General features: G+C 38.6%; 1 protein-coding gene and 1 long non-coding RNA gene across 2 annotated transcripts; both read left to right on the top strand.

Moving 5' to 3' along the window:
• Positions 1-1,984: 1,984 nt before the first annotated feature.
• On the top strand, positions 1,985-22,407 carry drd2l (dopamine receptor D2 like). Its single transcript, XM_038710807.1, is given in 10 exon segments — positions 1,985-2,145; positions 3,482-3,575; positions 13,758-14,147; positions 15,213-15,322; positions 17,393-17,529; positions 19,136-19,353; positions 19,902-19,985; positions 20,208-20,420; positions 20,423-20,564; positions 21,572-22,407. Coding segments are annotated over 9 exon segments (1,518 nt in total). The 5' UTR covers positions 1,985-2,145; positions 3,482-3,548; the 3' UTR covers positions 21,769-22,407.
• Positions 5,572-9,542, top strand: LOC119897219. The gene is made up of 2 exons (XR_005443376.1): positions 5,572-6,784; positions 8,758-9,542. It is a non-coding gene; the product is annotated as an uncharacterized LOC119897219 (long non-coding RNA).
• Positions 22,408-27,737: the final 5,330 nt, after the last annotated feature.

The following is a 27,737-nucleotide window of genomic DNA, read 5'->3' as shown; positions in this document are numbered from 1 at the left end:
ATTTTCAAGTCAGATCAGTTAGAACTGTGTAATTATTATGTTTGTGATAAGTATTTAAAATGTTTATATTTATACTTATATCTGTTGTAATCTGTTTAAATAGATCTGTCCTCTCAAGTGTACCTGAGCGCTGAGTTTCCTCGAGCTTGAAAGACATATTAGTAAGATGTATCCTGAAATTGTTGAAACTATTGATGGATGGCTAAATCTTTCATTTTATCAGCTGTGAACCTAATAAACCCCTCAGCCCTTCAATTGCAGACACAAGTTGCCTCATCTGAAGTGACTGTAATATGTATTTGTAAAGGAATATTTTTCCATTGTGGTAATGAAAGTTGGTGAGGAATGTTCAGTTTTTATTTAAATTTAATATTATTATTTGTTCATTTTGGCAGATGTAGTTTGTGGTCTGGTGAACTGTATTATTTAGCGTGGCCTCACTGATATTTATTATTATTTATTTAAAAAATATCAGAAACACCGGTCCATGTGATCCAAAACGATCATACAGTTGCAACAAAAACTGAACATTATCATTTTTATGAAGAGAGGATTTATTGCAGAAATGTTGGATTAGACTGCATTAAATTTAGCTAAATTTACCAAATAAACTGGTAACTAAGTGTTAAAAGACTATATACATTTATCACAACAATAAACTCTGCCCATATCACACGTTTGTGAGAAGTGTGTACATGGCCTTTGTTTTGAAAACTAATCAAAAGTGATGAGATGATGTTCTTGTTGACTGGGCTAATGGGAAATCTTTATATTTTTTTGTTTTTTTGTTATATTTGCTCTCGCAGGATCAGAATATTGAGTGGCACTACAGCTGTCCAAGGTATGTTATCAATTTGCATATTTCTGTGTCAATTGCTGGCTTGCTAATCAGACATGGATACAAAAAATACTACATTGCTAGAACTGGAGCCAGCAACATTTCACAGTGGATGACATTTTGACATGAAAGCACATATTTTAGCCCTGACTTGAGACATAGGGGAGATATTGTACTATTTTAGAAAAGTGCATTAGTCTAGCTGCAACTGTGAAATTTTATAATGAATATGTATATTTGATGTAAAATTCTCATAAATTTCTTTCAGAAATGATTGGCAGTGATCAAAAGCAAAGAAAACTGTAGATCTATTACAGTATTAAGTGTAAACATCTTTCACTGTAGGCTCTGTTAAAGGCTGTTATATACTTATGATGAGATGGTTGAATGACTCCTTTATGGTTCTTAAATTATTTAGTACCTGACTGAAATTCTGTCTCAACCCTGTTCAGAGCAAAAATGGCACTGTTGAGAAAAAACACAAGGGTCTGTGTTGGTGTGGGAATGTTGTAGAATAGATAGCTATAATGGAATTAGTCGAATTTAAAATATATTTGATTGGCTAACTCAATTCTTAGCCACATAATCTTTCATTTTGATGCAGCAAAACCTAAGTTAGGTTAAAGAAATTCGCAGGATGACTTGATTCTCTTTGCCATAAAGCCAGCCATCCTGCTTAAAACAAGTAAGTGATGCATAATGCAGGTGTTTGCTCAGTTCATCGCTTTACAAATGTTGAACCTATGCAACCAATTCTACTGCAAGCTTGAGAGATACACACGACAGCTGATTGCCCTGTACAGGGAGAAGGCCAAGAGAGCAGAGGCCTTGCAGAGATCCTCAGGATTTATTTATTCACATAATGGTCAGTCAATACAGATTGGGACCTCTACTATAATAGTGAAATTTGATTATGATATTGTCTTGTGATGACTAGCAGTAGTGCTGAAACTATTCTTTGATTAAATCAATTACTAACAAATTCTTTGCTTCGAGGCTTCGTTTTATCCATATAGCACACTGTTTTGCACGGACATTTATTACTGTTGTACACTGCGCTTATGTTGTGTGAACACGACGTGATTAGGATGGCGCTGTTTGCAAAGTGGACGAATAATAGAGAGAAAATAGCGAGGGACAAAGAAGAAAGTGTTCAAAGTATGGGATTATTTCAAGCTAAAAGAAAACAACAACTCTGTAATGTTACAGTCCGTCCACCGTAAAAAGAAAGTTATGTCGCCTCTGCAACAGCACGACGGCACCTGATCAGAAAGCACCCGGTGTTCTGCCAGCGGATCACAGACAAGGTAACAGTAACAACAACTTTAGCATTTAACCGAAACCATGATTGATTGTTGAGTTGAAGGATAGCCAAAGGAAGCCGCAATCCTCAGCTGAAAATGTACACATGTGCGTTTGTTGTTCTCCTGGTTAAGCCGTGAGTTTGGTTTGTAACGTCGCAGTCATGAGTTAACTGGGTGTCGGGGAGCTGCACATTAAGGCTCATGCAGACTACACGACTTTCAGCGTCGGCCGATGGCCGTGCTGTTCAGACTACCCAACTTGCCGTCTTGTGACGGGAGTCTTGATGTCGTTGTGGCGTTCACACTACGTGACTGATCAGTGACAGGTGGTCACACACTATGCGAGCTGACAGCGCTGTGTCAAGAAAAAAGAAAACCGATCCTGCACACGAAACAGCTGTTGTGTGTTATTATAAAGATAGCAGTTATAGAGACAAAGAATCTGGGTGAAAGAATGGATTAGCACACGCAGGTAGCAGGGATTCTCTGCACTACAGAGAGAGCTGGAGGTGAGCTGCAGCCCTAACTAGGAGGATAGAGCCATCTACTTTCAATTGTCATTTCTCATTTGCATTTATTTTTGTAAGTATTCGGTACATGATCACTTTAAAAGCCATTTACAAGCTTATTTTTAAATTCTTGGGCTGCCCTGAACACATGACCCAAGACAAAATCCTAAATTTTGCACAGATTTTATGTGCTGAGCATGACTTTATTTTTTTATCCATCCAAGAGACCAACTCCGTGATCGGTCGCCATACGGTCTACTGACAGTTGCAGAGACACAAACAGAGAGAGATGTACTATAGGCCCTCTCCACAAGCAGCTTACCTGCTGTTGTTACCACAGAATCGTGGGTGGAAAAAGTTCAAAACACGAGCTGTGTTTTTTTGAAAGCGGACAGATAGCAGCCTGTATGTGTCTGTCGCTGTATGATACAGCAAGAGAGAAACTGAAAAGGGCGGTGCAAGCTGGTGTGTGTGCAGCATTGTACAGGACAGAACTGCAGGTGCTTGTGCGAATCTCCACATCCGAAAATTTGAAACTGAATACCAACCCAATGAAGGAATAGTCAAATATTTGGGTCCAGCCCTACTGCACTGGCTTCCAAATCTCTTCTATTGTCATGTTTAAGGTTTTAGTTAGCTTCTATTTCCCACCCACTGTTTGAGTCATTGTGTTTGTTTAAATTTGACTTGTCTTTTAGCAGTTGCAGCTGGATGGATTTGTTGTTATTGCAATCAATATTATTATTATATTCGTAGAACTGTTACACTTTATGGCTTGATGTGCTGTAAAAATATTTGTACAATAATAATTATTTTGATTGTCAATCTAGGAACAACACGAGGTACACATGAGATGCCATCCGACCCTTCGTGGCCTCCCAGTGAACCTGCTAGCGGATGACTGACGTCTTCAAAACCTGCAATGTAAGTACTCAGTGTACTCACAGAAATGTCAATATCAACAACAAGTAATCCATCCATTCATCGTCAACCGCTTATTCTGTGTGACCCTGGTGTGACCCAAATATGGTACCCCATGGATGTTCAGTCTGTGTTCAGGACAGAGCTGAACACCTCTTTTCTCTCAGCTGGACAGGAAGGCTGGAATAAAATACAGCTGCTCGTTACTTTCTATAAATTGAACTAAAAGATGTTCTGTTAGCTTCCTGCTCAGCTTCCAGTCTGAAGGGGAGATGTTTGTTAACCTGCTTCACTTCTCCAGCCGTTTGGGAACAGACTTTTCTTGGTCTGGAGAAGCTGAAGCATTTATTACCTGCCACAGCAATACAGTACTTTTACTGCCAGAATATTTTCCCCCTCTGAGATTCACCGTCACTTTCTGTCACTCGGACAATCAAACACTCTGAGACCTCCAGATTAAAGGAGCTGCTCTGATAACAGCACCTGTCAGGTAGATGTCCTGCAGGGTTTTGGCGGGGTCTTCAAAAGTCTAAAATTTCAAAATCAAAATTTTGTTTTTTCAAATGACAAGCGAATGTGAGGGAGAGTGGCAGAAAGTGATGGTGAAAGTTAGTGGAGGATAAGATCAGTTGTCGGGTTACAGTCCTCTACTGTACATCTTGATAGTTAAATTAAAAAGAAAGGACGGTGTTGACCACGAAAGAGCTGAGGTTAGTAACATTAAAGCAAATTAGGGATGCAAACTAACGTAAGTGCTTTTAAGCTAATGGGAGATTATTCTTTTGGATTTTGATGTACAAATGAAATGCTTATCATAATACAGAAGGGAGGGGCTTCTCATGTTGCCTATTATTTACGTTAATTTCTACAGATGTATAAAGCAGTAAATTAAGACACAAAAGGCAAACATGAATAATCCTATCTGTAATGATTCTGAGGTCATGTGTTTTCCTGTCATAAGGTGGTGAGGCTCAAAACAGCTTGGTGCTGCGCAACAAATGTAAAATTATTGTGGAGAGCATCACAACTAACCAAATTAATTTTCCCAGATCTAATGGTTATAATTCAAACCCAGTAGACTTATTTAGCAAGTTTAGCTTTTGGGGTGTAGTTTATTCCAAATCTGGTCTACATTTTACTATTTATTCACAGATGTGGTAATAACAATGTTCAAAAAGTATGTGGAATTGCATATTTCTTTATTGGGAAAACATAATTTTTTATTATACCGCCTGTGAAAGCAGGTTTTAATCCCCATGGACATTATTTCTATTATTTGTAAATGTACCTGCTTTGCGCCTGCCTCGACTTCTCCCTGCATTCACTTACACACACACCTTTACCTCTGGTCTCTGACTGCAAACATGCCGGCTTTCCCTGCTCCCCTTAGTTTATCCTTCAGCAGCAGGTTAGGTTTTATAAAGTCACCGAAAAGACACAGAACTCTTTTTTTTTTTTTCACCGGTGATCCATTTCTCACGTCAGCAGGTGCACTGCTGCCAGCTTGTTAACTATGTAACTTATCGTCATCGTCCATTCCGGTGTTTCATTGTTGACATCGTCCGATGCCAATTTTGTAGACATCACTCAACCCTAATTTGAATACATTGATTTACTCTGAAAGTAATTTTGTGACTGCATTTCCTTTGTGCGTTTGTTTTTTTAAGTCTTGATAAAGGTCTTAAATTTCATTCATAATGGTCTTAAAAAGGTCTTAAAAAGTCTTAAATTTGACCAGGTGAAATCTGCAGAAACCCTGATGTTGTTCCATTACCTCGCTTACCTGACTAAACAGTTTGCAGTGTGGGACTTCTTCTTTTAAACAATCTTTTATTAGCTATCTTTATTTGCTTAAAGCTCCCTTTATATTATTTAAATAAAAGTGCTGCTGATGGAATAAAATTAAGCATGGTCACTTTTTCCACAAAACACATACAAGTAAGCAGTAAAAGTAAATTTTATTTAGCTCAAGATTCAAAAAATCTCATTAAGAATCTGGAAGTTCAACATTATTGCAAAAAAAGAATGAAAACAAATTGATTATCCAAATTGTTGCTGGTTAATTATCTGATTAAGCAGTCAATTACTTAGTCTATTCAGCTTTATGTGCCTTATGTTGTGTCTGTGCTAAATTAAATGGTTCTTTTCTGGAAATGTTTCTGTAATATAAAGTGTTACACAGTGTATTTTGTTGTGGTTTTGTTTATTTATTTTTTATTTTTTTGGAAGTGACAGAATTTCAAGGACACAGATAAATTGATGCCGATTAAAGGACGAATTCGACAATTTAGGAAACACTCTAATTTGCTTTCTGGCAGAGGTTTGATTGCTGCTATTCTCACATCTGTCTGTGTAATACAACCGGCTAGCTTAGCTTAGCAAAAAGCCTGGAAGTGGAGGAAATAGCAAGTCTGGTTTGGTTCTGTCCTATGGTAACAATATCCACTTACTGGCACCTCTAAAGCTCACTAATTAAAAAGTAGGCCACTATGTTTTTTTGTTTCCATAGAAATCCGTTCAAAAACATTAGTGTTAAATTATCCGGGTGTCATTTTACAGGGATACCTGCAGGAAGCTATGCTATTTCTTGGCTCTGAGACTCCCGGAAACAGCTTCCATGCTACCTGTTTCCAGGGTTTGTGCTAAGCTAACCTGTTGTTGCATAAAGCCTTAGGCTATATTTGACAGACAGTTGTTACTCTCCACAGAAAGCAAATAAGTGCATTTCCCAAAATGTTTAAAGTATTCCTGTAAACTTTAAAGAATTTTGTTTTTGTCTCTTTACTCCATATTAATCTCAGTCAGTAGCCTACAAGCCTAGTTCTGCCGCGAGGTCAACACTTCCTCAGCGAAAACTGAAACTGTGAAAATCAGTTTGAAACCCCCTCACTCCCTCCCTCCCTCCCTCCTCTTCTATTTACATCCTCCTCCTCCGCGGTCACTCCCGTCGCGCCGACCCCGGCTCTATACTTACTGCGGACCACCGACACAAGAGAGGAGGGGAACTATATTACTGAAAAGCCGGGACTCCGTTAGTGTCTCTGTGTGTTTATGTGTGAGCGGACCGTGTAAGCTACTGACTCACTGAGGTCAAGGTGGGAGGTTCGGCCGTAAATTGCTGGATGTGATTGTGCAGCCAGACAGCCAATTTGTGCCCGGTGTTGTTCCTGATAGGAGAGCGACCTGAATGTGCGCAGCTCCGCTGGCAGACGGTAAGAAACGCTTTACAAGGGGTTGGGGGGAAAAAAGACTTTTTCGATTAGGTAGAACTCATAGTAGGCAACTAGGTTATATTGCCTGTAGGGGAACTTTTTTAACCTTTTAATGAGGAATTTATACCTTGTCCTGCTGGTAGACTATTGTGGAAGGATTGACAAGTTTCTGTTGGGAGTAAAACAAAAACTGGGAACCACATTGATTTTGTGTGTGTGGAATTTTGTTTTTGGGTGGATGATTTTTGACACTCAAATCATTTATATATATATATATATATATATATATATACACAAAAAAATATACAACACAGTGTTTATCATCCAGTCCTTTCATCCTAACCAAATTACACTACCAACACATTGAAAATAAGTAGCCTACACCTATAAAATGAAACCACAAATTAAAAAAAAAAAATGTTAAAAGGAAACAAAACAGTAGACTGCTATGGCCCGTGAATTAAAAAAAAATCAAATACCATATATTAGTCTATATAAAACAATATCACAGATAAGAAGATATGAACAAAAGACTTTTTATTAGACCTATAAAAGAAAAGTTTTTCACCTCCTCTCCCTAAGGTTTCTTGAAAGCTTGAATTTCAGTATTTGTCTCAGTCTGGTTATGTGATTTTGATGATAATCCTTGAAGAGTTGCTCCACATGCTCCCTTTTGTACAAGCATTACTCTTGTACAGACTTTCCATATTATATTTCTATTGGAGGATCATTTAGATTACATTGTCATCCCCAGAGGCTCTAACATAATGATGCTTTAATGAAACAAAATCATCTTGCCTCCATTTGTGTTGAAGCAACACATAATATAATACATTTTATGAAGTTCACATTTGTGATACCCTCTAGTGGGCAAAAGGCTGCAAAATGCTATTGTGTTTGGCTTGGAGGCATTCTCTCAAGATAATAAAGCTCAGTTGAAAGAAATGTGCTGCAAATCCCTGAGTAGACTGAAATGTGTGCATTTAATTTCAAGTCTGCTCACATCAGGCACACATCACTTGGAGCTGACTTCCAGAAGCTGCAGTCTCTCATTTTAAATAAAAGATGGAGACGATGCAAAATTACTTCTTGAATAAAAGATGTTTGTGGTTGGTTCGGAGCATCGCTACCGGGTGGAGGTCCCCTCATGTGACTGTGCATTGCAGGATTCTCTCTCAACTCTCTAGTCTGTTAATCGATCAGGAACTCCAGTCGCAACAGATATTCTGGTGCTTTTTTCAGGTGATTGCAAGACAATCACTCCCTCTTAGTATTCCTTTGTGGCTAGTTTCATCTCTGTGATCATTTCTTTTGCAGATTACGTTTTGCAAGAAAGATCTATAGCTAATGGTTTATTGATTGTGTGTCTTAACATTAATAGATAAAGCACAAAGTCTCCCCTTCCCTCAGTTTTAACCTATTTGACATAATACCCGATGTCTAACAGTGTGGAGGTGTGACCTGAGGTGTCACAAATCACAGCACAAGTCATTTCATCATAATTATTGCAATGTCTCTGCGCTGGCTGCTCATTAAGTGTATATTGCCATATGGAGAATTTTCAGTTAAGCAGCTGTAGGTCTGAATGGCTGCTCTTGAGCCAAATTCCTGTTGGTTGATGATCTTGCTGTCTTTCATAGCTTGATTGACTGCCCTTCAAAACAGGTGCAGGCTGTGTTATTTTATTTGTTTGTAGAAGTCACTGGCTGCTTGTTAAAAACAGGTGAAAAGTAGAAAATGAGGAGTTCTGGGAGTGGTTGAGAAGGGAAACAACAGCGAGTATTTTCTACCCCGAACTCAGCAGAGAGCTGATTATACTGCAAGTGAACATCCACATCATTCCCAGTGGCCACGACTCAGTCCTGCCTCTCACTGAAAGAAATGAAAGATTTCTTGCAGGCCAGCTCATAGCCTTAGTGGAGCTGGGGCAAAATTTGAAGTAATCCTATTTTTCTGTGTGTTTGTTTTTTCAGTGGTGTTGGGGGCAGACAAGGCCACTGATGTAATAGACCTGTCAAGTGTCTCCAGAGAGGAGTTACAGAGGAGGAGAAACAGGAGATTACACATGGAGAGAAGGAGATAAGACGAAAAGATGGAAAGACAAGGAAGTGTGTAGTTGAAGGGAGATTTAGGAAAGAAAGGACATTAGACAACGCAGGATTGAAAGAGTGAAATGTCATTTAATAATAAAAAGAAATAAGACCGGAAGCTGTAATGTATTGCACAGCACAAAAAGAAATTACAAGCTTCTCCCTTGCAAGCTTATTTTTAATATTAAAAATATTTAAAACAAGATATTAATATCAAACTCAGCAGCGTAGTTTTGGTGTTTTCTTTTCATTAGAGCCAGTGTGCACAGATTTTTCCTATTTACAAACATTTTGCTTTAAGAGTGGACAATATGGCAAGATTATTTTCTTACAAAGACCATTGTTGTTTGATTATGCATTTTACCCCATACATTTTTAAATATGTGGGCCAGACGCAAAGCCTGAGGCAGCAGTGGGGGCAGATGAATTGAAACGGTAAATAGACTGTTGAATGAGTTCTTTGTTTAAAGGCTAAGGTCGTAATGTCGAGCTCAAAACGGCTTATTAAAACACAAGTAGTTGGCCTATATTCCCCACATATGTTCAAGTGCCACAGTAACACCAAATATTGGGTTAAACACAGAGAACATCACTTTTAGAGATGTATTTAATTAAAAGTTAGTAGAAAAGTATTTGTATCATTAAATGGCTTTACCCTGTGTCATTATCCTCACATATTTATTTCTCCAAATACATCATCCCTGCTGGCTCATTCTGAAAATACTGCTTTTGTGTGCAACCCTGTTTTCTCCCTCCATCAATTCTTGAGTGATGCTATTGCTCACTGTAGCTCAAAGTCAAATTAGACTTTGCTTTTCACTTAACGAATGTGAATCTGTACAAAGTAAATTGAGTAATGAGTTGCATCAGAATAGCTGCTTTAATCACGGTGTAACATTTTGTAGCTCGGAAAACATCTGAGCTGTGAGTTCCAACTCTGAAGATGTAGATACATTTTGTGGAAACACTCCTATAACAAAAACTGGATATTTCATTACAGTCCAGTAAAACAATCTTTCATTCTCTCGACACTAATAACAAATGCAATGTTTCCAGCACAGCCCCATCCTCCGGCTTTCCACCACACTACCTCACTGAGTACATTTACATTTTAACACATTAGAATCATTCCACAAAAGTTTGGGAGATTTGGCTCAACTTTTCTTTTACTTGATAATTTGTGGGAACAAGTGACATTTATGGTGATTGAAAGTGTGACAGGCATTACATTTACATTAACTCATTTAGCAGACGCTTTTATCCAAACATACATACTAGTAAGAGCTAATAGCACGTATGGCATCAATGGGGTAAATACCTAGGGAAGGAAGTAAGGGTTAACAAAAATAGTGCAACCAATACAAGAGAATTGGAAGGGGAAAATCATGAAACACTCTACAGCACAGGGAGAAAATAAGAGTGTTTCAAAGTAATAAAAGTTATTACATTCTCAGGCCAAGCGTATCTTTACTACGATGTGACCTCATAAAATATGACCTTAAGAATTACATCTTAGAAAATCAAATAACCTTTGTAGCCCTGACCTCAGGAAACCATCTGCACTTGTGTATGACATGTATACACAGCTTGCACTGTTTAAAAAAACAAAGTTACAAGGCAATCACTTGTCCTAAGCCTAGCCATGATTTTGCTATGAAATAAACTGTCCGCACAATGGGGGAAAAAATGCAAATTACTTCATTACATTCAGAACTCTCCTGCAACAAACAAGACACCCAGGGCGCACAAAGCGCCTACTGACTATAGAAAACAACTGGAAAAGATGCTTCTCTCCTCAACAACCGCGGCTTGTCTGATCAGGGCTTTATAGAGCTTTACAATTTTTAAATATTTGGTGGAAGATTGGTTTGCTCATAGTACCAGCTGTTGGAATGCTGAGTCAACATGAACAAATACTTTTATTGAGTCTGATCTCTAATTAAGATGCTGTGAAATAGACCAACAAGTGCTCATACAAAAAGACTTACTATTCATATTTTTGGAAAAAAAGATTTTATCATAATTGATGCAAGCTGCAGTCTTCTGTGTCAGTTACAGTGTACATGTAATGCGTCTTCAGTGATCTGGTCTTATTAAGTAAATTCAGTTTAAAGAACAATACTGCTAAATTTGAGCCTTGGCGTTCGCTAGAGTGTGTTATGTGTTAAAATTATGTATGTATTTTAGAGGATGTGATACATTCATATGAATAGATTTGACAAACAATTATATATCAGTGTTTTTATACTGCAATTGGCATGGCAGCAGTGATGATAGATGGATTAAAAAGAAAATGAGCACAACATTATATATGCTGTTAAATGATCGCACATGAGACACACGCGAACGTTTGCATAATTTTCACCACCTGTGTGTTTCTTATTGTTTATGTTCTTAGATTATTATTGTTGCAATGTGACGGTTTTAGCCTGTGCATCAATCCAACCTTTAAAACTATGGTCTTGGTTATTATCACTTAGTTTTTCTTGACTCTTTCGAGTTTTCAGATTGCTTACCGTGTTTGTTCCAGTTATAATGCAAGAAAGACATTACTTTGTGAGCAAAACCACACCACAAGGTCTATTCAGTAGCTGGAGATTAATGTGTTGATTTTGCCTAAAGAAAGAGAATGTTTGTGGTGTGATCACATTACTAAAATATTTGATCTGAATTAGATGTTTTTTCTCAGTTTTATTTTAAAAACAATTTCATTTTAACATTAGTTTTAGCTCAGTTGAGGAAAAAAAAACCCATGAACTGCTCTGGGTGAAACACGCCCCAGTACTGTTTGAAGACTTTATAGTCTGCTCTGCTGATTACTTTAAGCGCAGCAGCTTTATTGAAGCACAACGTTGCAGTGTGCTTTTGTCTAACAGCTTTTTCCTCATCTGGCACTCTGTCTTTGGGGCATCTCTCTCTCTGTTTGAGGTCTCTGAACTCATTTATAAAGGAAACTGAGGTGAGACCAGCTGAGTTTAGTAGTTTAGTAACTCCACAAACATGGCTGGAAGAAAATGGCTACCAGAAAATTCTCGTCCCAAATGTCTTATGTCCGACCAACAGTCCAAAACCCAAAGATCACAGAAAAGCTGCTTGAAAAATTGCTCAAACAATTAATCAAATTGTTGCAGATTTATATTCTGTCAATCAACTGATGGATTAAATGACCAATCATTTCAGCTCTTTTTCAGTTTTGGTGCTGATTTGCTGTAATGCATTTTTTGACATTGCAACATACGGCACATTTGAACATTTCTGCTATGTTCTCTGCTTAATTGTGATTGTTAATTGAGTTTTAAGCAGCCAACATTAACGATCATAGCTGCCTAAACATTTAGTGAAGGACACTTAGCAGACGCTTGAAATGAGATTCTCCAGTTAAACGCTGGCCCTGCCTTCACTCCTGCACACTGCTACCCCCTGTAGCGATTGGACAGACCTCTACGATAGAGATGATGTCTGTTTATGGTTTCCCATCAAGTCCTCCACTGAGTCAAATTAATAGCCCATCTAACCATGTGAAATTGATTCTTGTCCCACAGAGGATTTTAATGCCTTCTGTAGACTGAATAGCTTATTGATTCGAGACTCGACTCATCTTGGATATGTGTTGATTAGCAATGTAGGTCGGAGCCAGAGCAAGGCAGGCGATATGGACTGTAACAATGTGAGAAACATGATAGTGAATAGATGGGTGGGTGGTGTTAAGTTGCCGAAATACTCATTAGATTCATTCATGACCTTGGGACTGACAGGAAACTTCATATAGGAGAGATACTGCAAGTGAGTTGTCCGTTTCAACTTCCTGTCGCTGATAAATATTTTACGCAGCCTTCTGCTGGTTGTTGGAGTCAGAACAGAGGGATGGAGAGATAAGAGAGGGGAAGAAAAGCTTTAATATATGGTCATCATGTCTCCTCTCGGCAGAAACACATAAACCAAGAATCCCAGTCCCAGAGGGACAATTTCGCATTCAGTCAATGAACAATTAAGAACAAAAAGCACAGCAATACAGAGAGACAAAGGTTAAACGTTCACTTTGGAGTTTGTGACTACTATGGCATTATAGAGCAATGTTTTCAAGAGTGGGTCCCTATTTTGTTTGTATTGTGCATGCGGGTTGCACAATTCACATCACGCAATTCCACTGCAATGCAAATGTTTTATGTGGATGGACATTTGTTAACATCAAAGATACAGACAGTGTGTTTCTGGGGAACTTTTGTTTGAGATAACTCCACAGGGCACCTTTAATGCCAACGTCACTGTTTTCGTCATCACATGTCACCAAAACCATCCAGCGAAAGCAGCGAGAAGACAACAGGTGACAACATGAGAGGAAAATAGCTTTCTTTGTGAAACCAGTCAGTTAGGTCTGTTGACTGTTTAAAGAACTTGTGAAACTTAATGTGCAGTTAAGTTTTACCAGTTGTGCTGATTGTATTTGTACAATGACTGTGACAGTAGTTTCCCCTCCATGAATTTGAGTTACTTCCTTTCAGTCGACCTGTCAGAGCACCAGAGGCCAAACAGACCTGGTTGATCCGGTACATCTTTCATCTACAGTTTCAGTCAGTGGTTTAGACAAACTCAGGTGACCTTGTCTGTGTGTGCTTGTGTGTGCGTATAAGCAAGGTGTGGTATATTTTCTATGCATGTCCTGTGTCTGGTGTCCTGCTAAGTTGTCTCTTTGAGGTGAGACCAAAGACACATTTCCTGTCCTGCTGCCACAATAACATTTTCTTCTATATTCCTTTGTTGTCAGGCTCAGAAGACAATCTTTGTTCAATCTACTGTGAAATGCTGAATCAGGTTCACAGTGGGCCATGAAGGGCCCCAGGGTCATGATTTTTCTCTTCCTATCTTCATGTCATTATTTTCAGCTTGACCATGCCCACTGGAGCAGGATCATGACTTTACTCAACAAGTCAAACGAGACCTCCCATCCCCCCTTCCCCTTCTCCTCCCTTGACCAGAATTCTTCCATCTTTGTCACCCATGATCCTTCATACTCCCCTATACCCTTCCCCACCTCCTCGCTGACATCCTCCAACTGCACCAGCTCGTCCTCAACCCCTTCTCCTCCATACAACTTCTACGCGGTGCTGCTGGTGCTCCTGATCTTCTGTGTGGTGTTTGGTAACGTGCTGGTGTGTGTGGCAGTGTCGCGAGAGCGAGCTCTGCAGACAACAACCAACTACCTTATTGTCTCGCTGGCTGTGTCCGATCTGCTACTGGCCACGCTTGTCATGCCCTGGGGCGTCTACCTGGAGGTGAGTGCACTTCTTTTAATTTTTTCAACTTGATGCTTGTTTTTTTTGTTTTGTTGTTTTTTTTTTTAAGAAAAAAATGTCAGTCTGTGGTTTTAACTTCTCAAATATGAGTTTGCTTCTTTTCTTTGTCACATATGGTAGTAAACTGAATATCTTTGGGTATTAGATTATTGGATGACTAAAACAAGCCCTTTGAATAACACACGTTTTTCACTCTTGTTTTGAGATAATGAAGATAACCATTAGCTGTAGATGGATCTATAAAATGTGAGAAAATAGTGGAAAATGACATTTTCCATAAGTTCAAGATGATGCCCGACCAACAGTCAAAAATCCACAGATGTTCAGTTTACCATTTGTGACAAAGAAAAGCAGCAAATTTTTGCTGGGACACATGAATGTTTTGTATTTGTGCTTTGTACAATTATTAAAATAGTTGCAGATTAATTTAGTGCAAAATACAAAGATAAATTGTTTAATTTCATATTAGACAAAGGAAACGAGTAAATTATTTTAGAAGATGGAATCAGCAAATGTTCTGCACAAGAAATGACTCAAATATCAGTTATCAAAAATGTTGCAGATTAATTTCCTGTTGATTAATTATACAAATTAGTTTTAATTAGTACTACTAATTGTTTCAGCTCTGGGCTAGACTATTAATGCCAATAATCACTGGAGCTCTTTCAGCACAGGTCCAAGAAACTGAATAAAATGAAAAAACTTGAATGATCAGTGCAGTCTATAGATGTCTCACAGACTTTGAACAATTAATTATGGAGGGGGAAAAATGAATAAATAATTACTACGTTCAATACTTTGTGGGTAAATTGAGTCATTCCAGAAGCAAATCATGTCTACAGTAAAGAAATAAATGTTATTAAATATTAAGTATACTGCGTAATCCACCCTTGTTAATATTAATGCTGCCTCACCAGTGTTCCAAGTGTTACATTGACCAACATGTGCAAAATGAGCAACAGTATTAAGGTCCTTGCAGTTAAAAATTTAAGTTACTGAAAAGGGTATTAACAGTAATGTCCGTTTGTGTTTGTTTTGTTGAAGGTGGTGGGAGAGTGGCGCTTCAGTCTCATCCACTGTGACATCCTGCTCACCCTGGATGTCATGATGTGCACCGCCAGTATCCTCAACCTCTGTGCCATCAGCATCGACAGGTGCATTCTTCCTTTAACGTTTACTGTTTTTACTCTTTCTCCTTTTTGTTGATGCTTCTCTTATTTATTGGACATTATCTTTCTCCCCTTTCTTACAATGTATCTCTCTCCCTAAAATTTGCTTTTACCAAGAGAAGTATAACAACTTCAAAAACCAAGGACAGAGGACTCAAATGCACATTTCAGGAACAGGCCTTTGAAAGGAGAAACAATCTGTCCTTGCCAAAACTGGTTTGGTACACAGGCAATGTGTCAGAGACAGGCAAACAAATCCGACAGGGAATAGGCAACAGACGAGGTCAGAAGAAGCCGGCCAAAACAACCAAGGCAATGCAAGCAATGCAATGCATGTTGGTTGTACTTGAAGAGGTCTGTGTACCTCAGTCAATTTGAAATTTAGTTAGAAACCAAAGCCACGTGGGTCAATTTGTTTATTGTTTCCAAATGACAAAATTGATGGTGGACAGGTGGGAAGCGGAAAAGAATTGTAAAAAAAACTAATTAAACTAATAAAAGTAGGCTAATGTAATGGGTTGTTGGTATGGTTATTATACACATTACATGGACCTACTTTTAGGACCCACATGGCTTCTGTTTTTCAAACTAAATTAAAAACTGATATACAGACATCTTTGTTCCGTAATTCAATTGTCTTCTTCTTCTTTTTTTTTCCAGATTACAGATCATACCCAAACAAATCACTATAGCAATTCTTTACTTAGTACTCTCCCCTAATCTTGATCATGATTGGTGCAGGTTGGGCTAAACAAAGAGCTAAAAACTTTAAAGATACATCCATCATCCAGCTGTCACAGAGCAGCAGGACAGAAGCCCCAGATACTGTAATCATTTGTTTGACTTTCAGCAGGTAATAATAACAGGTTTCCACTGCGTCTTTTACAGTGTCCTCTTCAATCATTAGTGCTTGATCTTCATAAATCAAGGAGACTATGATTTGTTGTTTCACATCATGCCCTCTTCATTGGTCCACAAAGATGTGACCAGACACCCAGTGGGCAGGCCGTCTACAGCTGTGTCCTAATTACGCTGACAAAGTGACACATTGAGGCTGCACCTGTTTAGACTTGTGAAATTTGGTGCAATAACTAATGACAAAGTCTAACTGCTTTCTCGAAGCTGTAGACAACAAAATATACGCCGGAATAAAAAATAAAACGGAAACCACAAGGGTCTACATTAGGTAAACAGTGCAGGAGTTGCAACCTTTTCATTCACACTCCTGAAATTGTGGGTGAAAGTAATTGGATAAATTAGAATAAACTCAAATAAAGTCATCATATTTCGTGTTTCTACCGAATAATTACTACTGCTAGTTACTAAGTTAACAACATGGCTATAGGATTAGTGTTGCAAACTAAGCATCTTTCTCACCAGATTTGGTGACTAGCGACAAATCTAGTGACTCTTAACCCCTCTCCCTTGAAAAGAGGCTCTAATATTTCACAGAGAGTGTGGCTGTGGCTCTCTGGACAGTCTGTGTTCAGTAAGTGGAGGAGAGCAGCAACACATTCAATCAACCAATCATCAGCCAGACAAGAACAGGAATTGGCTGTGAATACATCCGTAGATGCCATGTTGCAGATTTTCACACCTGAAACAACAAGATTTCCTGAGAAGCGAGTCTGTTGAAAGCTGAGTTTCATCTGTAGAGTCTTGGCTAACTCTGTTTGTGTCCGTGACCCTCTGCCCACAGTTGAGATAACAGCACTTCACTGATGTAGGCTGCTTACACCTGCGCTTATAGTAGACTTCTGTAAGTGGTTTTGACATACTGGCAGGTGTGTGTTTTGCGTCCTTGTAGCTGTGAAAGTGATATCTTCTGTCTGTTTGAGAGGAAATTGGGAATGTGTTTGTATGAAGTGCCTGAGTTTACTTTAAAATATGTGCGAACATGACTATGGGATAATGAAGTCTGAAGATGCATTAATATGTGTTTACACTGTATTGACACTGGTGTTCTAATGCAGGCACCATGAGTGAGTGTGTGAGCAGCATTTTAATATATTTTCTGCGTGTGTTATGCATCTTTGTGTAAATGTACTATTGCAGATACACAGCAGTGGCCATGCCGATGCTCTACAACACCAGATATAGTTCCAGGAGGAGGGTGGCAGTGATGATTGCTGTGGTGTGGTTCCTCTCTTTTGCCATCTCCTGCCCTTTACTGTTTGGACTGAACAACACTGGTAACCGCTACATCTGATCCTTCCTCTCAAGTTTCTCACCACTTACTAGTGTAGGTTGTGTTAACCCAACCCAGGCTATAGAGTCTTAGTGCTCAGTCACTCCACAAAGTGACACAGCAGAAATTTATCCACATGTCCTCACGTGTCTATGTCTATACTAGTGGATACGTTCAATAGGCCTCTAAAAGTCTTTCAAATGAAAATATCCAAAATGAAAAATCACTCCTCAATGGGTCACAAGTCAAAAAGCATGGTCTGGTTGTTCGGAGCACCTGGAGGAAACCCACACAAACACGAGGAGAACATGAAAAGGCCCTGCCCCAGGACCATATTGCTGTGAGGCGAAAGTGCTAATCACTGAGCCACTTTACTAGTGGTTATTTGGTCAATGGCTGAATCATGTCTATGATAATTGATAATCCATCCACTGATGAAGGCCACAAGATGTTGCTGAAAGCTCCAGAAAGTTCCCAGTAAGAGGACCTGGTGCTGAATTTTATTCTCCTATGGGAATCTACCTAGGATCTACCTACCTTATACTTAAATACCCATATAGACATTTTCATATGTTGTTCTCTTTAAGGGAGTGACAAGTGACGTCTCCCCCACAAGCAAGTGGGCACACATAGTCCTTGATTCGTTTTTTTGTCTCACAAAAGGAGCAGGAGTGAAGATGCTCGGCTGCTAACCTCTGCCTGAATGAAGACAGCCGTGAGGAGGGATTTAAGCTTTGAATGTGCTTGCATCGAACTGAAAGGAAACCACTTGAGAATAAGTGGGAAAGAAAAAGTGATGTGAGAGTTGACACCTAGCAGCCTCAGTTGTGGGTCTAAACAGTGCAAGAGTGACAGAAGATAAAAGTAAAAATGCCCCTCTCTCCTCAGTCATGGGTTGCTCATAGATTACAACATACTGTTTGATACTGTTAGTTTTTCATTCAGTTCGTGTGAGAGTGTTTGTGTTTCAAATTGCATGGGCATGCAAATATGTGTTTACAGCACAAACAACTTCACCACAGGGGACATTTTGTAGCTGTTCTAGAGCATTTGAATGTATTACAACACACTTTTTAAATTTAAAGGATTTCTCACCCATGTTGGCGTAAAGGCTGAAGTTTATTCTTGAAATCAACAGTTGAAAAATCTCACTACATTGTTAACTTTTAAGCCAAAAGTTAGAAAAGTAATTTCAACAACTGGGAACAGGGCAAACTTTATTATTTTATCAAGAAAATCTACCTTGTAGCACCTCTAATTACACAATGTATCTAGTCTGTTTAATATTTACAAAATCCAAAGTGTAAAAATGATGTTTTGGTTTCATGAGGAGGTGTGTGCTGGACTATTTTAAGGGCACATTTTTTACCTTTGGACAAAGCCAGGCTTGCCTTTGTTTCCTGCTTTCAACGTACGTTTTGATCTCATCTAACTGTCAGCCAGAGAAAAAATTCCCCAACTACTGAACTATTGTTTTAACATATTTTTGATTAAAACACCATGTTCAGACAGAAGGCATACATTGGCAATAGTAAAATCAAGTTATGGCCTCTGAAAGTTTCTGTACCAAATTAATTCTTGCATTTTCCTCTTTATCTTCCCTTCATTAGCCAGCCGGGAAGGCACCACATGCAGCTTTGCTGACCCAGCGTTCGTCGTCTATTCATCTGTGGCCTCCTTCTATGTTCCCTTCATCGTAACTTTACTGGTGTACGCGCAGATCTGCATAGTGCTGCGCAAACGTGGCAGACGCACAGCCCCACCTCGCAGACACGGTCTGCACACACTAGGAGGAGCTGAGGCAGGAGAAGGTCATCGACACAGGAAGGTAGAATCACAAATGTGGATGTCAATTGGAAACGGCTGTTTTGATGATTCTTAAGCCAATCAATTTACAGAAAGTTTCATACCATATTTTAAAAGTCGTTGTTGAACTTCCTCTACCTCTGACACTGGCACCATCATATTATGTATCAGCTTGTTCCAGTAGGTAGCAGTAGTTGCTACGTAGGTAGCGGCTAATGGGGATCCAATCATATAAATGTCTTGTGTATGATTTCATACACATTTCCCCACATTTCAGCCCAACATATTTGGAGTTTCTGGAAACTTAACTTAAACAAACGTCTATGGTTTTCAATGATGTGTGGCTGCAACAAATGAGATTGTAATGACTGGTTGTAGTTATTTCCACAGTAAAGTCAATCACCAACTCGATATTACAAGCAGTTGAATCAAAAGAACAAAAGCCAACTAGAAATTGTTGTTAAGTTACTAGGAAGCTACTGAGGCCTCTGTTTATTTAGGCCAGTAAGTGAAGGAACAGTACTTCACTGGAATATCTTGGATTGGGCTTTCCTTTCCCTTCCCTTTCAGAATAAGTGTACACAACCAGAGGATGTGAAGTTGTGCACCCTGATCTTGAGGCCCACCACTGCTGGCCCACAGCGCAAGAAAGTGGTGAGTCTCTTGATTCAGTGCAATGATACAACACAAATGGCCTCATTCTCATCACTGTCACTTTCCTCTTTTTGTTGTAGAACCTTCTGCCTCTGCAGTGATTCTCTGCTTTCTTCCTGTTATCCTTTCTCCTTTATCTTTACAATAAAGCATCCGCACCTTTGTTTTTCCCTCAATGCTTACCTCCCTCACCACCCTCCTTCCTCCCTCTCTGTGTGTCAGACCCTCGTAAAGGAGGCGGTGGTTCACCCACTTGAAGTGGAGACAGGTCAGTTCTTGCCGCAGACTGAGCACAGCCTGGCTCCTCCTCCTGTTGTCCAAGCATCCTCCCACTCGGAACGGGCCAGGATCTCCCTGGCCGTCTCAGTTGGACCTGCCCCCGGTTCTTCCCTCAACCGTGGCACGATCGGCCCTGATGCCCCGCCCCCCCCACCCTTGAGGACGGAATGAGGGGCCGCGAGGGATGGAGGGAGCGCAGTGGAGGCAGAGAGAAGTGGGGGATCGTGAAAGATAGAGTGAGAGGGAGGCTGTCACAGCAGAAGGAGCGGAAGGCGACACAGATGCTCGCTATTGTGCTTGGTGAGCGGAAGGAAGTACAGACTAATGGATGAGGTGTTCATCTTTTGACCATGTAGACATATTAAGGACGAGCCGGTCTCACTGTGTGTGTGTGTTTGTGTGCGTGTGTGTGTGTGTGTGTGCGCGCGCGCACAAACCTGCCAACTTATATGTACACAAACAAACTAGTCTACATGAATATATAGGTATACTACATAATTTAGTGTTCCTATCACCTTTTTTATATTCACACATGTCTAGTATTCTCTCAGGATATTGCATAAAGTCTAAAGTAATTATTTGCAAAAATAATGAAAGCATAATTTGTTAAATTCCACCCTATTTGAGATGTGATTTCTCTTACATCGTTATCTAAATGTAGAATTTATTATTTTAATTTTTTTTTGTTTTGTTTTTTTAAAGAAACTAAAAACAATCTACCCAAATCTACTCTACCTGTGGATATATGTAAGCTGTGCCCACAACATGACATAAGAGCATATTCTTTACTGTAAACTGCAGTTTTCAGTGTCTTCTTGAAGCAAGAACTGCAATAACCTTTGACTGAATGACTTAGAATCTAGGTGAAAATGTGTTTTAAATAATCTCAACGCTTTTTCTGTTAAAATTGGTAAGCACTGAATACAATGAGCCTATTCTAGGTTAAAGGTTTTGAAAGTTTTACTTATTTCAGCAAGAGACACATTATCAAATCTTGACATCCATGGCACAATTTTCTATGGCCTCCATAATATATGACTTTTTACTCGATTGCATTTTGTTCCTCACCTTCCTCATTTGTTTTCTGATTTATTTGTCTAGGCTGCTGTGAAACTACAATTGTGATTGGTGACGCTCTCTATGTATTGTTTCAGCAGTTTCAAGATTTTGTGCAAATTACAAATGCTGAAGTTGGAGTGATATTTCATTAATTATATCCCTGCCCAATTTGTGCCACATGTTACATGTTGTGCTAATAACATACAAAATACACTCATCCTCTAATCCATTTAATGTCTGTTTCCAAGGTGTGTTCATCATCTGCTGGCTGCCTTTCTTCCTGACCCACGTGCTGAAGGCCCACTGCAGGAGCTGCTGCATCTCGCCCTCACTGTACAGCGCCGTCACCTGGCTGGGATACCTCAACAGTGCTGTCAACCCTGTCATCTACACCACTTTCAACATCGAGTTTCGCAAAGCCTTCATCAAGATCCTGCACTGCTAGGAGCTGGAGAGATGAGAAGCGTCAGGAGTAAAAAGCCTCTGCTCATAGAAGACTATAGAAGGACAGAAAACCCGGCATACGGAATGTGATTTGACAATCACAAAAGAAAGTGTGTGACAAGTAAAAGATGAACACCTGCATTGTGTACATACGGTCTGAAAAGGGAATATTTGATGGCTGTCCAACTGAAACACATGTGAGACTCCTTGAGATGCGACTGTTTTTTCTAATGCTTGATTTGTGTCAAACTTTCGCTGTTATGTATTCTCTTGCTATCTTGATGAACAGCAACGTGTTATCTGTCCGCATGCGTGTCTTTCTCAGATGACTGGAAGACTCAAAGGCAAGGCAAAGAAAAAAAAAAACTTCCAGCACAAATCTTTTTTTGTTTCCAAGGCTCAATCATTTTTCACACTTTTTGAAAACCCACTGAAGTTACATCAAGGTAGAATTATTAATTTGGTGATTGAGCTCAAACATAAAATCTGACAGTGAAGAGGGCTTTCATATAATTTAATTTGTACATCTGTTTCTTTACATAAGTGTGCAGACATGTAAAATTTGGTGTTGTAAATAACAATTTTACTGCCAGTATTGTACAGACCACTGATAATAATTAAAATATTCTATCATTTCTTATTTTGTGATGAAGTTGTCGTGGAGATTGTATCTTGCTGGTGAGGGATTAAGCAAATAATTGAGTAACAACCAACCGTTGTCTTTGAAGAATTTACGTATTGAAGAGAATAAACAGAAGTATTAAAACATATACAGCTGGTCCAGAGACCTGGCGTCTGGCCCTCAGCAAAGGGATGTATAACATTTACAAAGTGAATGAACATTCAAGGAGAGGAGAGGAACAACAAGAGGGGGAAAACACCAAAACAATCTCACAGCTCTGACCTAAACCCTAGTAAATGTGGACGGACTAACATAAGGAGTATAGAAGAAGGAAAGGTTAAAGATTAAAAACAATACATATATATCTATAAGACATAACAATAATAGTAGTAGTAGTAGTAATAATAATATTAAAAGATCATACATAAAAGATTAAATGTAAGAGGACACAATTTTCTGCCATAACAGAATTAATCACCATTATAATGAAATTAAATGAAAACCATCTTTATTTGTCCCAGAGGAGATTTATTTTCCCTAAGATGCTCAGTATGCATTATATTTAAAAGTTAAAAAAAAGAATTAGAATAAATAAACATATCTGCAAAGTAAAAATTACAATTAGATGCAATGCATGGATGAAAGTGCAACTGGTTACAAAAATACAAACAATTAACAAATCCTTTATTCATTTTAAAGTGAATTTTACTCACCCTCTGCTGTGGCACAGACGTAGTGAAAAGCATTGAAAGCCCCAGTGACTGTGTAAAGTTACGTAGGCATAATGCACATTTGAGCAGTTAGTATTCAGACAGGACCCCACGTGCACACTGAGATTTTCAAAATGCGCCTTCTTTTATTTAAAACCTCCATCCTTCTATCAATATGGTGTAAAATCTTGGCTTTTTTTTTTTAATTGAACTGGATGATGGGGTATATGGGTGTGTTTGTGTATTGTGTTGTGTTGAATATTTAAAACATTCTTTGGCCCTTAAAATATCTTTATGATTACCTTAAAACTCTTACCTAAAAACACATTCTGCCACTGAACACTTGTTGAAAGTTGGTTTAATTACTTTGACATTTATGTTTATGACTGTGTATCAGTTAATACTATTAATAATGTGTAATTTAACTCTTTTTGGAGTGTTGGTACCTTAACACTTCTTAACCTCGACCAGTTTTTCTTAACACTTTTATGTAATGTTAGACTTTAAGTCTCTACAGAAGCCTTAATCGGCCATCAATTCAAATATTTTCGTGATCTTGAGATAACAAAACAGTAGTTTAACATAGTGCTTTAATAGTAATTTCAGTATTGATGTTAGTGTCATGGGTTAACTCATTTGGTAAATCTCAGGGCTTATTCTCTTGGAGTAGTGGGTTCAATCCTCACTTAACACCAACTTGTTTTCTTTTTTTCAAAATCCTCTTCAACAAACTTCTTATGAAGAGACTGTTTCACATGCTCACAATAAAGCAAGTGCTGGACTGGGTGCATCCCGGTGATTGGTCCACATCCATCAAACTATGGACTTTTCATTTCCCCATCATTCCCAGGTAGAGGAAATTCCTGTGCTTCTCATTCAGGGGAATCCATGATTCCCTGTGATTGGATGATGACAGGTGTCAGTGACCATTACCAAGTATTGTGATCAGCATTGCTGCTGTTGCAGTTGTTTCTGTCAGTGGTTAGATCAGCGTACTTCTGGGACAAATCAATTAGGCCTAATATAAGAGACATCCCGGCTAATCTGGGACAGTTGGCAACCCTATGAGTGTTATCATTTGTCTCTTCTGACTCTTGGCAAGAAAGTAAATAAGCATATTTAAAATATTGAGATATTTTTAGGTATGTGTAAAGTTATGAAGACAGCCTGTATCATTGCTCTTTACCTTTACCTTTTAGCCAAATCATACAGTAAGATTAAGATTAAGATTCAAGTGCAAGACAGTTTGAATGTCACAGGAATGGATATAAGTTTAGTTCACTATCTGTGACTGGCAGCTCCCTGCTGTCCTATCAGAAAGGTGCCTCTCTGCACAGGATAAAACAAATGCTATTAAGTTGCAAATGCTGCTGCACTCGAGAGCTGCTGTTGAGAAGCTGAACTAGAGGTCCTTCTCTCCTCGCCTGACTGATACCACAGAAAGGAGAGGCTTGCAGAGCTGCGTGTGTCTGAGGTGTTCAGAACGGTGCAAGTTGCCAGTCAGCCTGATTGGAGTAAACAAGGATTCTGACACCAAGCAAAGCCTGCACGCATTCTTCATTCATTTATTCATGCAGTCAGTGTCATGTGCAGGTGGGGAGGATGCAACTCCAAGCTTATGATATAAACAACAAGCAAGCAATACTCAGATGTTCGGCATAGGAATGTTTGTGTAGTAGAATTATAAAACAGGAGCTCAGGAAATGGTTTAGCAAGAGTGAAAACATAGTGACATCTCACAACAGAACAGTAGTTTGTACATTCTTTTTGCCAGCAATATATATATATAAACACAAGGGAGTCCTGTATAGCAAAGTAAAACACAATTTTTCAACCATGACTTGAACAACAATACATTATGTAGTACAAAAGTTAAAATACAATACAATACAAATTTACACAAATTGTATAAAATATTTACATAGACAAAAATGCAATGAGTTAAATATATAAACAAAAGTAAATGAAAAGACCAAATGAAGAGGTCTAACTACCACTTATCAAAAAAGCAATAAAAACAAGTGCATATGTCTGTTAGAATGTCTGATATTCTTTTTTTGAAAGCAGCTAAAGCATGCCAATCTTAAGCTAAGACTGGAGTTGATTCCAGGATGATGTGCTATAGTGAGACAGACTCCTCTTTCCTGCTTATGCCCTACCTTGCAGAGTAGTCCAGCACCAGATCTTAAGTGATATGTTCTCACATGCAAAGTACTTTACATTTTAAACAATATAAGAAAACAAAAGACCTAAAATTGCTTTATAAATGAAAATGTACCAGTGTAGCATCCTACGTGATTTAAGTGATGGCCACTTTACCATATACTATATAAGATGCAGTGATGTGTCTGATAGCCAGCATTTGTGATAAACCTGAGAGCCGCATGATAAAGAGGGTCAAGCTTTGACAATGTAGATGGACATGCAAATTGATAGATGATATCGCCATAATCTGGCTGAGACAGTTTTTTACATGTAGATTTTAAAAAGCAAGATTTTAATCTACATAAAAATGCAGGGTAAATTGTTTTGTAGCAAGAGCTTTAATGTGTTTTTTAAAGGTAAAACTTTGGTCCAGCCAGATACCCAAGAATTTATTAGTATCAGCAAGTGAAATGGTTTCATCTTACAATATTTAATAGCAAGAGCTGGGACCTTTTTATTACTAGGTGCAATGAAACATCTCAACAACTTTTGTATGGACATGTATGGTCCTCCGAGGATGAATCATACTGACTTTGATAATCCTGACTTCTCTGCGCTACCATGAGGTTGGCCTTTTTTGGTTTTGAGTGAAATGTTTCAACAATTATTGGATGGATTATCATGAAATTTGGTACATTCATGTTCCCTGACTTGTCACCTAGTGCCTTCCTTGGATCTACATTTTAATTTGTTCACTTCTTTGGTTTAGAACCATATACTTGCAAAACTATACTATTCAATCAGCCTCAGTTGTACTTTGTACTTTGTTTAGTGCTTATTAGCAAATAGTAGCATGCTAACACTATAAACTAAGATGGGGAACATGGTACCAACACTATACATCTATCTGTTTTGTTGTTTTAGCAAAGGATGAGTGTTGTTTTTTTTTTACCTATTCATTTAAAAAAAACCTCTTCAGTTCTTTTTTACTTTTTTTTTTTTTTTTAAATGTTGATTTCTCAGCTTGTCTGGTAAAATGTTTTTTGCACTTCAGGTGCACCATGTTTACAATGCTGCAGACACAGTGATATACCTGTCCACAGATGATGTCATCGTCACACCACGACCGGGGATTCTTTGTCAGTGCCAGCACCTCGCGCTGTCTGATGCAGTAATGTGATAGGAAGAACAAAATACCATTGAGAAGACTGGACACACAAACAGAGACTCATACACACAATACACCTATTCAGATTCATAATATGACGATGAATATTAAATACATAACTTTCAACTATGAGAAATTTAACTCCTTGACTGTGTGTATGTGTGGTGTACATTACCCTCTGTTGTTAAACTCTGACCCAAGCTCCCAATTATCCCCATGCATATTTCATAGACTCCAGATGACAAGAGTGCACATATCCATTACTGACCTGACTGCCACAGCCTCACTTGTTCTTACCGGAGGAGAAAGATTATGTTGGGAGACGGAAGAACTGGAAGGAGAAGAAGGATGGTGATGAAGGGGGTGAAACAATGAAAGGATTATGTAGTAACTGAGGAGAGTGGTCAAATCGCAAGAGAAGAGGTGACAAACTACAAGCTGAGGATGACGGGAGTCTCGGTAATGGAGCTGATATCTTTGGATTAAAAATGATCCACTGTGGTAAAAGCTGGTTTAATAAGTGGAGCCACACTCGGAAGAATATTTCCATGCATACAAATGAAGCTGCCACATACAAATCTGTACCGCTGACATTCAGGTGAGCACTGTGTGGGCACTTGAGAGAAATGTTTAGCGTTGGGAAGAGTACGTTGATGTGATGTGAAGATAAGTTAAAGTTATGGAGTGTGTAGCAGTGAACAAACACTGTGTTTAATCACCGATGTCCTTTCTTGATAACTGTAATAAATGGAAGTTAAAACCACTTTTGTAATATAACTCATAATTCTTAAGAGAGTACTATTTGTGGCCATTTCCTCATTTATTAAAAATGTTCTTAGATTTATTAGTATTTGCCCCAGAGCATGCTTGTATTTGGATGTTATTCAAGCAATCACACTAATTTATTTTTTGAAAATGAATTCCATCTCATTAACCAGGTTTTATTTAATAATATCCAATTGACATTTGCTTAAAAAGAGCTAATTCACAAAACCCTTTTTTGACTCATGTGAGTGCATGCATGCATATAAATCACTTTAAAAAGCCATATTAAACTTGTGTTATGTGAGAATATCAGCACTCTGTATATTAAAGTTACTCACAGAAGTATTATTCCAAGCTCATGTTTTGTTGTCATCTTTGTTTCTTTTGCAGGACTCAGCTGAGGTTTCAGGGTCTCCGTCCATTTCTGTTTACCCTATCTCTCAGCACAGCCATGTCTGAAATCCAGCAGATCCTATCCAGACCTATACTTGTAGGCTGCTAATCAGAACCCAGAAGCTATCCACTATTACTGAAAATAACTTTAAAGATACTCTGCATTT

The sequence above is a fragment of the Micropterus salmoides genome, unplaced genomic scaffold (genome assembly GCF_014851395.1).
Source record: "Micropterus salmoides isolate LMB-PRFRI ecotype aquatic unplaced genomic scaffold, ASM1485139v1 Ms_hic_scaffold_11, whole genome shotgun sequence".
NCBI lineage: Eukaryota > Metazoa > Chordata > Actinopteri > Centrarchiformes > Centrarchidae > Micropterus > Micropterus salmoides.
This window is presented reverse-complemented; position numbering and strand designations above follow the sequence as displayed.